General features: G+C 48.4%; 1 protein-coding gene across 1 annotated transcript in view; it reads right to left on the bottom strand.

The window, feature by feature from the left end:
* TRIM45 (tripartite motif containing 45) overlaps positions 1 to 14,738 on the bottom strand; it is a 54,686-nt gene that overhangs the window by 24,115 nt on the left and 15,833 nt on the right. Inside the window, exon 2 of the mRNA XM_063948738.1 lies at positions 6,153 to 6,886. Coding sequence (XP_063804808.1) covers positions 6,153 to 6,886 — 734 coding nt within the window. The remainder of the gene's footprint in view (positions 1 to 6,152; positions 6,887 to 14,738) is intronic.

Below are 14,738 nucleotides of genomic sequence, written 5' to 3'. Positions count from 1 at the left end.
CCTCTCAAGATGAAAGTTAGGTATGTAAGTTACATTTCTTTGCATGTCACTTTCCTGTAGCCATATATGCAAACAATCATCATTTTTAACTCGTTGTTTCCAGGATTTTATGAGACTGATCCTTTGCCTTAAATTATGCAATACCTCTAAGTCAAAACTACCTATCCCGGGAAATGGTGCCTTATCCCCCGCAGTCATTCGTGTCCATTCATCACAAAAGGTCTCAGTGTGGGGACCATACCTCTTCCACATTACTAACCGAGCAGACCCTCGGGGTCTGCAAGCCTCTGGAGTCTGAATCCTGACTGCTGAACGTCTCTGTGTTGTGCACTTGGCTGCCATTGTGGACCTCTTTAACACAGAAAAACTTCCTTAAATGCACCAAACACAGAAATCTACGTTGGAAATCCTTAAAGCTCTTCCACTGAACTTCTTCTGCTCCGAGTATCTCCGGTCCGCCTTCTAGCAGACACGTGTAGCCGTTGCAGGCCCTATCTCTAGAGATTTTCCTGAGAAAATTCCCTTCCTTTTTCTTTACACAAATCACGCTTGCATGTGCTCCCTACAACACGGATGAGGGCAAGACCTCATATCACGTTGCGTTATTGGTCACACATACAACCGTGCGGTCCAATCGTACCACTTATAGACACTTGTTGCCCATAAATGGTAGGATCATTGGAGTCTCCCTACTGTGCTCCAAAACAGCCAGAGCGTAATTTTATCACACTCTGTTGCACGTTTTCACTCAGACCGTGCTCATTACGTTCCACTAAAGATCACACAGATCACAACGTCCACAAAGCGGGATTCAATACACTCATACCGTTTTCAACCCACTATCATTCTTATAGTTTTCTGATCAGAAAAATCATTTCCCGTAGTCTGATAGCTGTCCCCAGAGGCATTACAGTAAAGTAAGGTATTTAAACTAAGTTTTGGAAAAACTGAAATCAATTTGTGCTGTTATCACGTGGCTATGCTATACCGCCCCCACTAAAACAATGCTATTGTGCGGTTTGAGTTTCGGTGGGCGTACCCAGACGCTCCGTTGCGTAATATACGCTGCGTGCGTCGGCCTTTGGGTTGTGTTCGCGAGTCTCAGCCTTTTGTTAGAGACACGTGTACGCTGGCCACAAAAATACAATTTAGCACGTTTATCAATTATAAAATGGCAACCAGGAAAATGACATGAATATACACGAAAAAGGAATGCAGATATATGCGTGTGTATGCAAAACAGAAATAAACAGTTTTAAAAGACACTATCGTTTTGTTCTTACCTCCGGTCCCGGAATCCTTCAGCACTCTTTACTTAAGCGAAGCAGACGCTTATCCCGTCAGCACTACGAGGAATATAACCTCCCGCCCTTTGCTGATGGATAATGTCTGCTGTATCTACCTAGTGCAGATATGTGAAGGACGGGCGAGCCGCCAATTGATAAAGCTAAATATTTATCGTATATAAAACCCTTTAAGAGGTCTAAGAACACTGTACGCTATTTACGTATGAAGTACCGTAAGGGTACGCACGTTGCGTAACAATCGCTTAGCCGTAGTCGAGACGCTCAAGCGTCACGTTCGCTCACGGCCAAGAGATCACAGACAGGCACGCTATTGGCTGCCGACTAACGTATTGATTCGCTGTAGCGGACGCTCGGGACCACGAGGAGATCACCAGCGGCGCTGACGCTCACAATGTTAAACCTTTGTATCTAAACCATAAACAGTGTATTGTGCAGTAAAACCTTAGTGTAATGATAGAGTGTAAATGCAACACAGTATAACCTTATTACCTCAAAAGCTGTTCGAGCGTCACCGACGCTCTGAGAATACTTAACACTATAAGAAATACACAGATACCGTGCTCAGGGTCCAACGCCTAATATATATATTATGAATGTTATACTTGCAAAAGAATTAACACAATACAAGTCATACACTACAATATAACATAGACTTCCTAACCAGATAACTACACAGGAAATACAATACAATACAATTACGTTTTAAGGGAAAATAAGAGAGAAAGGGGAGAAGAGAGAGAGAGAGAGAGAAATGGCTCACAATAACAAGAAGATCAATATGATTGCGGAGAAACACTTACGCACAAGGGGAAACGATCGCATGCGCCTCGATATCCAGCTCCCGATTATCAGCAATGAGAACCGTTGAAGAGAGAGTGAACTGGATATGGTCGGCCTGTCTATTTATGCCCCACACACAATACAATTCAATGGTCCCTACAATCTCATTGTTCATTGGACACAGGAATTCGGCTTCGCATTATAACAAAAGGTCATAGGTTGATTCATACAGGTGGGCTGTGGCTACTTCCAACTGTTCAGGTGGGTGGGATACTGGGTTTCCCGCCGCATGGCTAAGTAAGAGCAAATAATAGTAAATGGACATAAACTTCTTATGTCCATAACTATTCGCACGAGCGATTAATCCGCTCCAAACCAACACCGGAATATTGCTATTTAAATACTCTTCCGATGGGTACCAAACACCACTGTATGACCCCTGTTAGACCCTTCGTACAATACAAAGAGGGATCTCTCTGTTCAGGAACATGCTATGTTAACTAAACTTTCAGAATCTATCAAAGGGACCATGATCTACAAAATACATTATATAGTGAAAATATGTAACGATTGAGTCGCACGCTACGATCACATAAACTCTTCCGTAAATACGCATACCGTGCGCCTGCGGGTGCCCGCGACTGTGAGTATGCGCACGTACGGGAGAGCGTATGCATGCGCAGCACGGACCTGTGTGAGGTGCAAATATGGTAGTGTGCGTAGAGATATTTTTCTGACTTTGACACCTTCTACAGCATCAGGCTGTTCAGGTGCAGTTGGACATTGTGACCACAGTGGCCTACATAAATCGACAGGGAGGAACGAAGAGCAAGGCTGCCATGGCAGAGGTGTCAAAAATCCTCAGCTGGGCAGAAAGGCATGCGGTGGCGATGTCGGCAATCTTCATTCCAGGCGTGGATAACTAGGAAGCAGACTACTTCAGCAGACACGATCTCCATCCAGGGGAGTGGGGCCTCCAACCGAAGGTGTTCGAGGAGGTAACCGGTTGGTGGGGGGGTTCCCCACATAGACATGATGGCCTCACGCCTCAACAAGAAGCTAAGGAGGTACTGTTCCAGGTCAAGAGACCCACAGGCAGTGGCGGTGGACGCAATGGTAACACCACGGGTGTTCAAGTCTGTGTATGTGTTCCCTCCACTTCCTCAGATACCAAAGGTTCTTCAGCTCGTGAGAAGAACATAGGTCCTGGCAATCCTCATTGCTCTGAACTGGCCAAGGAGGGCTTGGTACGCGGATCTGCTAGATCTTCTACTGGAAGATCAGCGGCCTTTACGTCTTCAGGAGGATCTGCTTCTGCAGGGGCCGTTCGCTTATCAAGACTTACCGCGGATACGTTTGACGGCATGGCGGTTGAACGCCAGATCTTAGCTCAGAAAAGTATCCCGAGTGAGGTAATTCCTACCCTGATACCGGCCAGGAAGGGGGTAACGTCTAAGCATTACCATCGCATTTGGAAGAAATATGTTTCTTGGTGTGAGCCCAAGAAGTTTCCGGCAGTGGAGTTTCAACTTGGACGTTTTCTCCTTTTCCTGCAAGCAGGGGTGGATATGGGACTAAGACTGGGCTCTATCAAGGTCCAGATCTCTGCTTTGTCCATCTTCTTCCAAAAACAGTTGGCTGCTCTTCCTGAGGTTCAGACCTTTTTGAAAGGGGTTCTGCACATCCAGCCTCCCTCTGTGGCGCCTACGGCTCCATGGCATCTGGATGTCGTGTTGCAGTTCCTGCAATCTGCTTGGTTTGAGCCTCTACAGGAGGCTGATCTCAAGTTTCTCACGTGGAAGGCGGTCACCTTGTTGGCCTTGGCTTCTGCATGACACGTGTCGGAATTGGGGGCTTTATCTTGTAATAGCCCCTATTTGATCTTCCATGAAGATAGGGCGGAACTTAGGACTCGTCCACAGTTCCTACCTAAGGTTGTGTCGGTTTTCCACGTCAACCAACCTATTGTGGTGCCAGTGGCTACTGACTCCCCAATTCAAAGGCCTTGGATGTAGTGAGGACTTTGAAGATTTACGTGAAGAGGACGGCTCGTCACAGGAAAAGTGACTCCCTGTTTGTCATCTATGATCCAAAAAAAATTGTATGTCCTGCTTCTAAGCAGTCGATTTCACGCTGGATCAGGTTCACTATTTAGCATGTTTATTCCACAGCAGGATTGCCGTGTCCGAAATCCGTAAAGGCCCACTCTACTCGTAAAGTGGGCTCTTCCTGGGCAGCTGCCCGGGGTGTCTCGGCGATGCAACTCTGTCGAGCAGCTACTTGGTCTGGGTCGAACACGTTTGCCAAGTTTTCCAAGTTCGATACTTTGGCCTCTGATGACCTCAAGTTTGGTCAAGCAGTGTTGCAGGAGCCTCCGCGCTATCCGTCCCGTACTGGGAGCTTTGGTACATCCCCATGGTACTAATATGGACCCCAGCATCCTCTAGGACGTAAGAGAAAATAGGATTTTGGTACCTACCGGTAAATCCTTTTCTCGTAGACCGTGGAGGATGCAGGGCGCCCTCCCAGCACTTCGTTTTCCTGCATGGATGTTCGCAAAGTGATTGACAGGAAGAGGCTGTTTGTGGGTGGCAACTGACCATTTTACAGGAGTGTCCGGAAAAACGCAGGCGGGATCAGGCGTTGTCAGGGAGGGTGTCTGACGTCAGCTTCGGCCCCGATCAGCAGGAAACAATTACTGCGGCAGAGTAAGTCTTGGGCTGAGCAGAGACTGCACGAACTGATGTTTGTGCAGCTCTGCTACAAAAGCGATCGCACACTTGCACACGACATATACCTTCACCCTGTAGGCGGCGACTACCTGATCGCAGGGCAGCAAAAAACGTAGCCCAGCAATCAGATCTGAATTAGGCCCAAAGTCAGCCCAGCTCTGGAGAAGCATTCTATGGACAGATAAAACGAAGATTGACATGCACCAGAATGATGGTGAGGGGGGGCGGGGGGGATAAAGAAGGCTTAGAATGGCTCATAATCTGAGGCACAGCACCTCATCTGTACCGCACGGTGGAGGCAGTGTGATGGCGTGTTCCGGCATTGCTTCCACGGCCACTGGGTCACCAGTGTTGTCTGCAAAGGATGCTCCACAAAGTGTTAAACATTAGCATTTTATTTATGATCATGTTAATGTATCCAATTACATTTCAGCCCCTGAAACAGGGGACTGTGCATAAAAATGCTTGCAATTAATTCCTAAACGTTTCATACAGTATTTTTTATTCAACATCTTGAATTAAAGCTGAAAGTCAGCACCTCAATGGCATCTCCATAGCTTCATTTATAATCCATTGTGGTGGCGTACGGAGCCCAAATTAGGAAAATTGTGTCAGTGTGAAAAATATATATGAGCCTAACTGTATATATTGTGTAGGGAATGGAGAGAATATTTATTACTAGTTTCTTATATAGCGCAGTATATTCCGTTGCGCTTTACAATTGGAATGTGGCACAACAGCAGTAAATATATATTTTCTAAAGAAAACTGTATTGTGAAATGTTGGTTTATCTAATGCTGCAATTAAAAGAATGTATATTTCCTATTTAAGTCATTATCTGGAACAGCATCCTGAAGTGCTGGTTATCCCCCCGCCATACACCGGCCCAGGCTCTCAGGGACTGGCCAGGGGTTGGTTTAGGACTCGCAGTCCCTTCCTTTGCATCTTGCTCGGTGGCACTGCTGAGACCTGGGGAGCATCTTCTGTGCTCATATACCACAATGACACCAAAGTGCATGTTTTATATATAACAATATAGACACCGGGGAAACTGTCAGATATAGGACACATCTCACCTCTTCTGTGCTAACATGGACAAGCAGGGATATAGAAGTAACCTTTAGAAGCTAACCAGTAACTGAACCTTCATCTGGCAGTGCCAAAATAATAGGCATGTAGGAAAATGGAGATGCAGTCCTGCTTTCTGCAGTGGAGGGAGAAGGGTGTGGCCATCATGCCTGGGCCCCCTTACCTCAGGGCCCCTTAGAGACTGCAAACCCTGTTGTCCCGCCCTAAGCCCTGGATTTGTTACATCCCTCCTAACTACACTCACCTTGCCCCTTGACCTCGCACCTCTCAGGATCCACACCCAACGTTTGCACGGCCCCGTACATCGGATACCCATGGCACGGTCCCGCGTCCTCCTGCGGGCTGAATCGGATGCGGTCTGCCTCTGTTGGCTCCATTGTGCTGCAGTCATTATTCAGCTCTTTCAGGCGGTTCAGCACCAGGATCTTGGCTCGTACCACGTGGAGGTCAGGCCCTCGGTCTAGGAGGCTTCGAGTGAACGTGGTGGCCGTGCGTAGGTCTGACAGCTGCTGATGTATCCGAGCCCTTTGTAGGCTCAGCGCCTGCTCCCTCCGCCGCACTTCCTCATCTATGTCACTCAGCAGCCGGAGCCTGTGTTCCTGTACTGCACTCATGTACCCCTCCGTGAAGGTCTCCACCTCCTGCCGCAGAAGTGCCGCACTCTGCCTGAGGTCCTCTCCTGCACCATGCACAGCCTGGAGTACAGTCTTCAGGTCTTCCTGCTGGGGTTCAAACTTTAGTAATGCTCCTTGCAGTTGCGCTCTGTGCCTCCCTGCGCTCTCGGTGACCGGGCGCAGATCGTGTCCCTGGTGCCTGATGAGAGCACAGTCCCGGCAGGAGGGGAGGCCGCAGGGCTCGCAATACAGGCACAGCTCCTCCAGTGGATGTAGGCTGCAGTATGGAACCGGAGACAGAGAGGAGCCCGGGGGTAGGTCCTGCAGGGGCAGCAAAGCATGGTCAGCCGTCCGCTTCTGTCGCCTGGGGAAGAGATCACAGAGACTCTGTCATTTCCTGGCCATCCTGCCGCACACAGGGGGAGAGTTATCAACGCTTAGAGAGAGAGAAAGCACCAGCCAATCCGCTCCTAGCTGTCATTTTGCAAGCATGGCCTGTAACATGGGAGCTAGGAGCTGATTGGCCGGTACTTCATCTCTCTTCAAGGCTTGATAACAGCTATATCTCAATAGCTAGTGGCCGTATGACCATTGTCAGTGTCTATATAATATAATACTCCCAATGCTACACTGTGGGGGAGATGGATCAGCCCACCAATGAGTGCAGAAGTTACCCACAGCAACCAATCCACTTCCAGCTATCATTTTGTACAGTGCGCTCGATAAATGTTAGCTAGAAGCTGATTGGGTAATTTCTCCACTCCTTAGAACAGGGGAAGTCACCATATGGCCCTCCAGCTGCTGTGGAACTACACATCCCTGCATGCCCTGCCATCATTTTGGCATACCCTAATAGGAAGTCTGTGGCAGGGCATGCTGGGATGTTTTGTCCCATACAATGCTTCTTACATGCAGTGCACAACGTATCAATACCATAATAATCATCCACCCAGCAGCCGCCACACAGCGCATCAGACTATGCCCCGGACAGACGGCACCCACGCCATGCTATGTAACATGTATATACACTCCCGTATCCATCATCCATGTGATCAGGCGGGGGGAGCTATTCATCAGGGCAGCTCCTACTCCTACACACAGGGAATATCACATAACGGTCCATTAGAGAACAATAGAGGGTAAGGGACGGCGATGGATGCAAGAACTATTGGTTTCATGTTATGGAGTAATATGCTGCTGGTGTAATAAAGCAATCTGTGTAATAAGTATATATCCTATTAATCTGTTTAGGTCTACTCAGTGACGTCACAAGTGGGGGGGGGGGCCGCACCCGGGTGTCACCCGCTGAGTGGTGACGCCAAAATGCCGGCTTCTGCTCAGTGACAGGAGCAGGGTGCTGCGCTGTATCTTTATATGCATCGCTCGGCTCCTGTCACTATGTAGAAGCCGGAACTGCAGCCACAGCACTCCCCGGGGGTAGCTGTATCTATCGAACCCATCAGAGAGACGAAAGACGGGGTTCAGGACATGAAGCCCCACCTCTTTCACATGAAGATCCACCTCCTTCCCATGAAACCCTGCCCCTTTTTCGTGTGGCCGCACCGGGTGTCACTGGAGTAAGCACCGCCTCTGGGTCTACCTCTCTCCTTCTGCCTGTTCCCATTTTGCCCACCTCCTCAATCTCTCCCTCTCATCAGGCACTGTCCCCTCTGCCTTCAAGCATGCACTCATCTCTCCTATTATTAAAAAAACAATAAAACAACCCTCAATCCTAACACCCTCTCCAACCAGCGACCCATCTCTCGTCTCCCTATTGCCTCCAAACTCCTTGAGCGTATTGTCTACAACCGCCTCACACTCACTGCTGGACCCATTCCAGTCTGGTTTCCGTCCTCTCCACTCCACTGAAACTGCCCTCACAAAAGTCTGTAATGACCTCCTATCTGCCAAACCCAAGGGCCACTGCTCATTCTTCTTGATATCTCTGCTGCTTTTGACACTGTGGACCATCCTCTCCTACTGCAAATCTTTCATTTCCTTGGTCTGCGTGATACTGCCCTCTCCTGGTTGTCCTCCTACCTCTCTGAGGGCAGGATGTCCAGGGGTGGGGAACCTTTGGCCCTCCAGCTGTTGTTGAACTACACATACCAGCATGCCTTTCTTCAGTTTTGCTATTTGGCCATGTTAAAACTGTTGCAGGGCATGCTGGGATGTGTAGTTTAACAACAGCTGGAGGGCCGCAGGTTCCCCATCCCTGTACTAAGCCTTCAAAAGTGATCATTTCACTGTTATATAGTACCAGCCAATCAGCTCCTAACTGTCATTTTTTAAACACAGCCTGTGACATGTCAGTTAGGAGCTGATTGGCTGGTACTTTATCACAGTGAAATTATCAGTTTTCAAGGCATAGTACATCCCACCCTGACTGTTTTTTTCTGTCTTCTCTTATGACCACCTCCCCGTATTTCTCCTAACAGTAGGTGTCCCCCAAGGTTCTGTTCTTGGTCGTCTCCTATTCTCCCTATATACGTCCTCTTTAGGTGAGCTCATTGTGGGTCAAGTAACCTCCAATATCATCTCTATGCTGATAATACTCAGATCTACCTATCCTCCTCTGACCTCTCCCCTGCTCTCCTCACTCCAACTGTCTCTCTGCTATCTCTTCCTGGATGTCCCAGCGCTTTCCTACACTTAACATGTCTAAGACTGAGCTGATCATCTTCCCTCCCGCATAAACTCAGCTCCCACACTATCACTATCTATAGATGGCACTACTGTCTCCTCTAGCCGGTGGCGGATCTAGACTTAACTTTTTTTTTTTGGGGGGGGGGTTTAAGAATTCTGACCCCTTTAATTATTATTTATTTATATGGCGCCACAAGGGTTCCGCAGCGCCCAATTACAGAGTACATATGCACGACAATACAGGGTAACTAAGACGACACAGAGATAAGTATCAGGTGGCAGAAAACATTTGGTGCAGTTGAGGATTATTAAAGTAAGAAAAGGATAAGCACATGAGGGAAGAGGGCCCTGCTCGTGAGAGCTTACATTCTAAAGGGGAGGGGCAGACAGACAGGGGTGACACAGATGGGGTACATAGAGAGCGTGGAAGAGAGGGTTAGGATGAGATTTGGCTGGGTTTGGTAAAGAAGTGGGTCCTGAGAGCCCGTTTGAAGTTCTGTGGAGAGTCTGAGGGACAGAGGTAGGGAATTCCAGAGATAGGGAGCAGCACGTGAGAAATATTAGAGATAGGAGTGGGAGGAAGTAATCAGAAGACAAGAGAGACGGCGTGCATTAGCAGAGCGAAGAGGACGGGTGGGAGAGTAAAGGGAGATAAGGTCAGAGATGTAGATGGTATAGGAGTGGGTGAGGGCTTTGTGAGTGTGAGAAGCTTGAGTTTGATTCTGAAGGGTAAGTTAGAGACAGTGAAGGTCTTGTAGGAGAGGAGAGGTAGACGTAGTGCGTTTGGTGAGGAAAATGAGCCGGGCAGCAGCATTGAGGATAGTTTGGAGTGGAGAGTGGTGTTTGTCAGGAATGCCAGTCAGGAGGAGATTACAGTAATCCAGTCTGGAGATGACCAGTGAGTGGATGAGAGTCTTAGTAGCATCCTGGGTCAGAAAGGGTCTGATCCTGGAAATATTTTTTAGATGAAAACGGCAGGTTTGTGAGAGGTGCTGAATGTGTGGTGTGATGGAGAGGGAAGAGTCAAGGATTACTCCAAGACAGCGCACTTGGGGGCTAGAGGAGATAGTAGTGCCATCAATAGATAATGAGATTGTAGGAGGTGAGGTTGTGCGGGAGGGAGGGAAGATGATCAGCTCGGTCTTAGACATGTTAAGTTTAAGAAAGCGCTGGGACGTCCAGGAAGAGGTAGCAGAGAGACAGTTGGAGATACGAGTGAGGAGAGCAGGGGAGAGGTCTGGAGAGGAAAGATAGATTTGAGTATCATCAGCATAGAGATGATATTGGAAACCAAAAGAGCGAATGAGCTCACCTAGTGAGGACGTATAGAGAGAGAAAAAGAAGAGGACCAAGGACAGAACCTTGGGGTACCCCTACAGTTAGTGGAAGTGAGGGGGAAGTGGTGTCATGAGAGGAGACAGAGAATGGTCAGAGAGGTAGGAGGACAACCAGGAGAGGGCAGTATCACGCAGACCAATGTAGTGAAGGATTTGCAGAAGGAGAGGGTGGTCCACAGTGTCAAAAGCAGCAGAGAGGTCAAGAAGAATAAGCAGAGTAGTGGCCCTTAGATTTAGCAGCATGGAGGTCATTGCATACTTTTGTGAGGGCAGTTTCAGTGGAGTGGAGAGGACGGAAGCCAGACTGGAATGGATCAAGCAGTGAGTGTGAGGAAGGAAAGGCAGTAAGGCGATTGTAGACATAATAATCATAGCTCCTCCCATTTAGCAATGCCCCTCCCATTCTATTCTAAAATTTCCTATTGTTGCCATTACTAATAAAATGTTGGCAGTTATTGGAGAGAACCCCGCGCACTGGCGAATCGCCGTTCCTGCACGCATCTGCACATTCGTAGATCACACATGCACAATCATGCAGTCCACTTTCAGAGAGAAAAAAGTGAAATAATTGTACTTTAGCAGGAAGAAATGCTTTATATACTAATTTCTTTTACTAGATCCTGTGATGGCATAAGTAATAGGAGGACAACAATGGCACCTGTACCACCACTGTCATTAAAATAAGATTTTACTCACCGGTAAATCTATTTCTCGTAGTCCGTAGTGGATGCTGGGGACTCCGTAAGGACCATGGGGAATAGACGGGCTCCGCAGGAGACTGGGCACTCTAAGAAAGATTTAGTACTACTGGTGTGCACTGGCTCCTCCCTCTATGCCCCTCCTCCAGACCTCAGTTAAGGAAACTGTGCCCGGAAGAGCTGACATTACAAGGAAAGGATTTTGGAATCCAGGGTAAGACTCATACCAGCCACACCAATCACACCGTATAACTTGTAGTAAACTTACCCAGTTAACAGTATGAACAAACAACAGAGCATCAACCAATGGATGCCAACATAACATAACCCTTTATTAAGCAATAACTATATACACGTATTGCAGAAAGTCCGCACTTGGGACGGGCGCCCAGCATCCACTACGGACTACGAGAAATAGATTTACCGGTGAGTAAAAATAAGAATTTACTCACCGGTAATTCTATTTCTCGTAGTCCGTAGTGGATGCTGGGTACTCCGTAAGGACCATGGGGTATAGACGGGCTCCGCAGGAGACTGGGCACTCTTAAAAGAAAGATTAGGTACTATATCTGGTGTGCACTGGCTCCTCCCTCTATGCCCCTCCTCCAGACCTCAGTTAGGGAAACTGTGCCCGGAAGAGCTGACATTACTAGGAAAGGATTTGGAATCCAGGGTAAGACTCATACCAGCCACACCAATCACACCGTACAACTCGTGATAACTATACCCAGTTAACAGTATGAACAATAACTGAGCCTCTCTCAACAGATGGCTCATACAATAACCCTTTAGTTAAGCAATAACTATATACATGTATTGCAGAGAGTCCGCACTTGGGACGGGCTCCCAGCATCCACTACGGACTACGAGAAATAGAATTACCGGTGAGTAAAAATAAGAATTTACTCACCGGTAATTCTATTTCTCGTAGTCCGTAGTGGATGCTGGGTACTCCGTAAGGACCATGGAGTATAGACGGGCTCCGCAGGAGACTGGGCACTCTTAAAAGAAAGATTAGGTACTATATCTGGTGTGCACTGGCTCCTCCCTCTATGCCCCTCCTCCAGACCTCAGTTAAGGAAACTGTGCCCGGAAGAGCTGACATTACTAGGAAAGGATTTGGAATCCAGGGTAAGACTCATACCAGCCACACCAATCACACCGTACAACTCGTGATAACCATACCCAGGTAACAGTATGAACAATAACTGAGCCTCAGTAACAGATGGCTCATAACAATAACCCTTTAGTTAAGCAATAACTATATACATGTATTGCAGAGAGTCCGCACTTGGGACGGGCGCCAAGCATCCACTACGGACTACGAGAAATAGAATTACCGGTGAGTAAATTCTTATTTTCTCTGACGTCCTAGTGGATGCTGGGTACTCCGTAAGGACCATGGGGATTATACCAAAGCTCCCAAACGGGCGGAAGAGTGCGGATGACTCTGCAGCACCGAATGAGCAAACTCAAGGTCCTCCTCAGCCAGGGTATCAAACTTGTAGAATTTTGCAAAAGTGTTTGAACCCGACCAAGTAGCAGCTCGGCAAAGTTGTAAAGCCGAGACCCCTCGGGCAGCCGCCCAAGAAGAGCCCACCTTCCTCGTGGAATGGGCTTTTACTAATTTAGGATGCGGCAGTCCAGCCGCAGAATGTGCAAGCTGAATCGTGCTACAGATCCAGCGAGCAATAGTCTGCTTTGAAGCAGGAGCACCCAGCTTGTTGGGTGCATGCAGGATAAATAGCGAGTCAGTTTTTCTGACTCTAGCCATCCTGGAAACATAAAGTTTCAGGGCCCGGACTACGTCCAGCAACTTGGAATCCTCCAAGTCCCTAGTAGCCGCAGGCACCACAATAGGTTGGTTCAAATGAAACGATGATACCACCTTAGGGAGAAATTGGGGACGAGTCCTCCATTCTGCCCTTTCCATATGGAAGATCAGATATGGGCTTTTACATGACAAAGCCGCCAATTCTGACACACGCCTAGTCCAAGCTAAGGCCAAAAGCATGACCACTTTCCACGTGAGATATTTTAGCTCCACGGTCTTAAGTGGCTCAAACCAGTGGGATTTTAGGAATCCAACACACGTTAAGATCCCAAGGTGCCACTGGAGGCACAAAAGGGGCTGAATATGCAGCACCCCTGTAACAACGTCCGAACTTCAGGCAGTGAAGCCAGTTCTTTTTGAGAGAAAAAGGGATAGGGCCGAAATCTTGGCCTTTATGGATCCTAATTTTAGGCCCATAGTCACTCCTGACTGTAGGAAGTGCAGGAATCGACTCCCCTGGAATTCCTCTGTAGGGCCTTCCCGGCCACACACCAAGCAACCTATTTTCGCCATATACAGTGAAAAAGTCTTGCTGTCACATCTTTCCTAGCCTTTATCAGCGTAGGAATAACTGCATCCGGAATGCCCTTTTCCGCTAGGATCCGGCGTTCAACCGCCATGCCGTCCAACGCAGCCGCGGTAAGTCTTGGATCAGACAGGGTCCCTGTTGCAACATATCCTGACTGAGAGGCAGAGGCCATGGGTCCTCTGAGAGCATTTCTTGCAGTTCCGGGTACCGAGTCCTTCTTGGCCAATCCGGAGCAAAGAATATTGTTCACACTCCTCCGTTTATTACAATTCTCAGCCCTTGGGTCTGAGAGGAAGAGGAGGGAATATATAGACCGACTGGAACACCCACGGTGTTACTAGTGCGACCACAGCTATCGCCTGAGAGTCCCTTGACCCAGCGTAAAACCTTTTTTATCTTTTTATTGAGGTGGGACGCCATGTAGTCTACCTGAGGCAGTTTCCATCAATTTGCAAAACTGCGTGAAGACTTCCTGATGAAGTCACCACTTTCCCGGGTGGAGGTCGTGTCCACTCCCGGAATGAACACTGCTGACAGTGCGCTTACTTGATTCTCCGCCCAGCGAAGAATTCTGGTGGCTTCTACCCTCGCCACCCTGCTCCTTGTGCCGCCCTGGCGGTTTACATGAGCCCCTGCGGTCTGACTGGATCAGAACCGGTTGGTCGCGAAGCAGGAACTCCGCTTGACTTAGGGCGTTGTATATAGCCCATAGTTCCAGGATATTGATGTGAAGGCAAGTCTGTTGGCTTGACCACAAACCTTGGAATTTACTTCCCTGTGTAACTGCCCCCCACCCTCGGAGGCTTGCATCCGTGGTCACCAGGACCCAGTCCTGAATGCCGAATCTGCGGCCCTCGAGAAGGTGAGCACTCCGCAGCCACCACAGGAGAGACACCCTGGCCCTGGGGGATAGGGTGATTGACTGATGCATCTGAAGATGTGATCCGGACCACTTGTCCAGTAAGTTCCATTGTCCTTGCAAGGAACCAGCCGAAGGGGATGGCCTCGTATGATGCCATCATCCTTCCCAGGACTCGAGTGCAGTGATGCACTGACACCTGTTTTGGTTTTCAATGGATTCCTGACCAGTGTCATGAGCTCCTGAGCTCTCTCTATCGGGAGATAAACCCTCTTCTGGTCTGTGTCTAGGATTATGCCTAGGCGAGGCAGAT

The sequence above is a fragment of the Pseudophryne corroboree genome, assembly GCF_028390025.1.
Source record: "Pseudophryne corroboree isolate aPseCor3 chromosome 2 unlocalized genomic scaffold, aPseCor3.hap2 SUPER_2_unloc_1, whole genome shotgun sequence".
NCBI classification, from domain to species: Eukaryota; Metazoa; Chordata; class Amphibia; order Anura; family Myobatrachidae; genus Pseudophryne; species Pseudophryne corroboree.
Note: the sequence above shows the minus strand (reverse complement) of the source record. Positions and strands in the feature narration are given on the sequence as shown.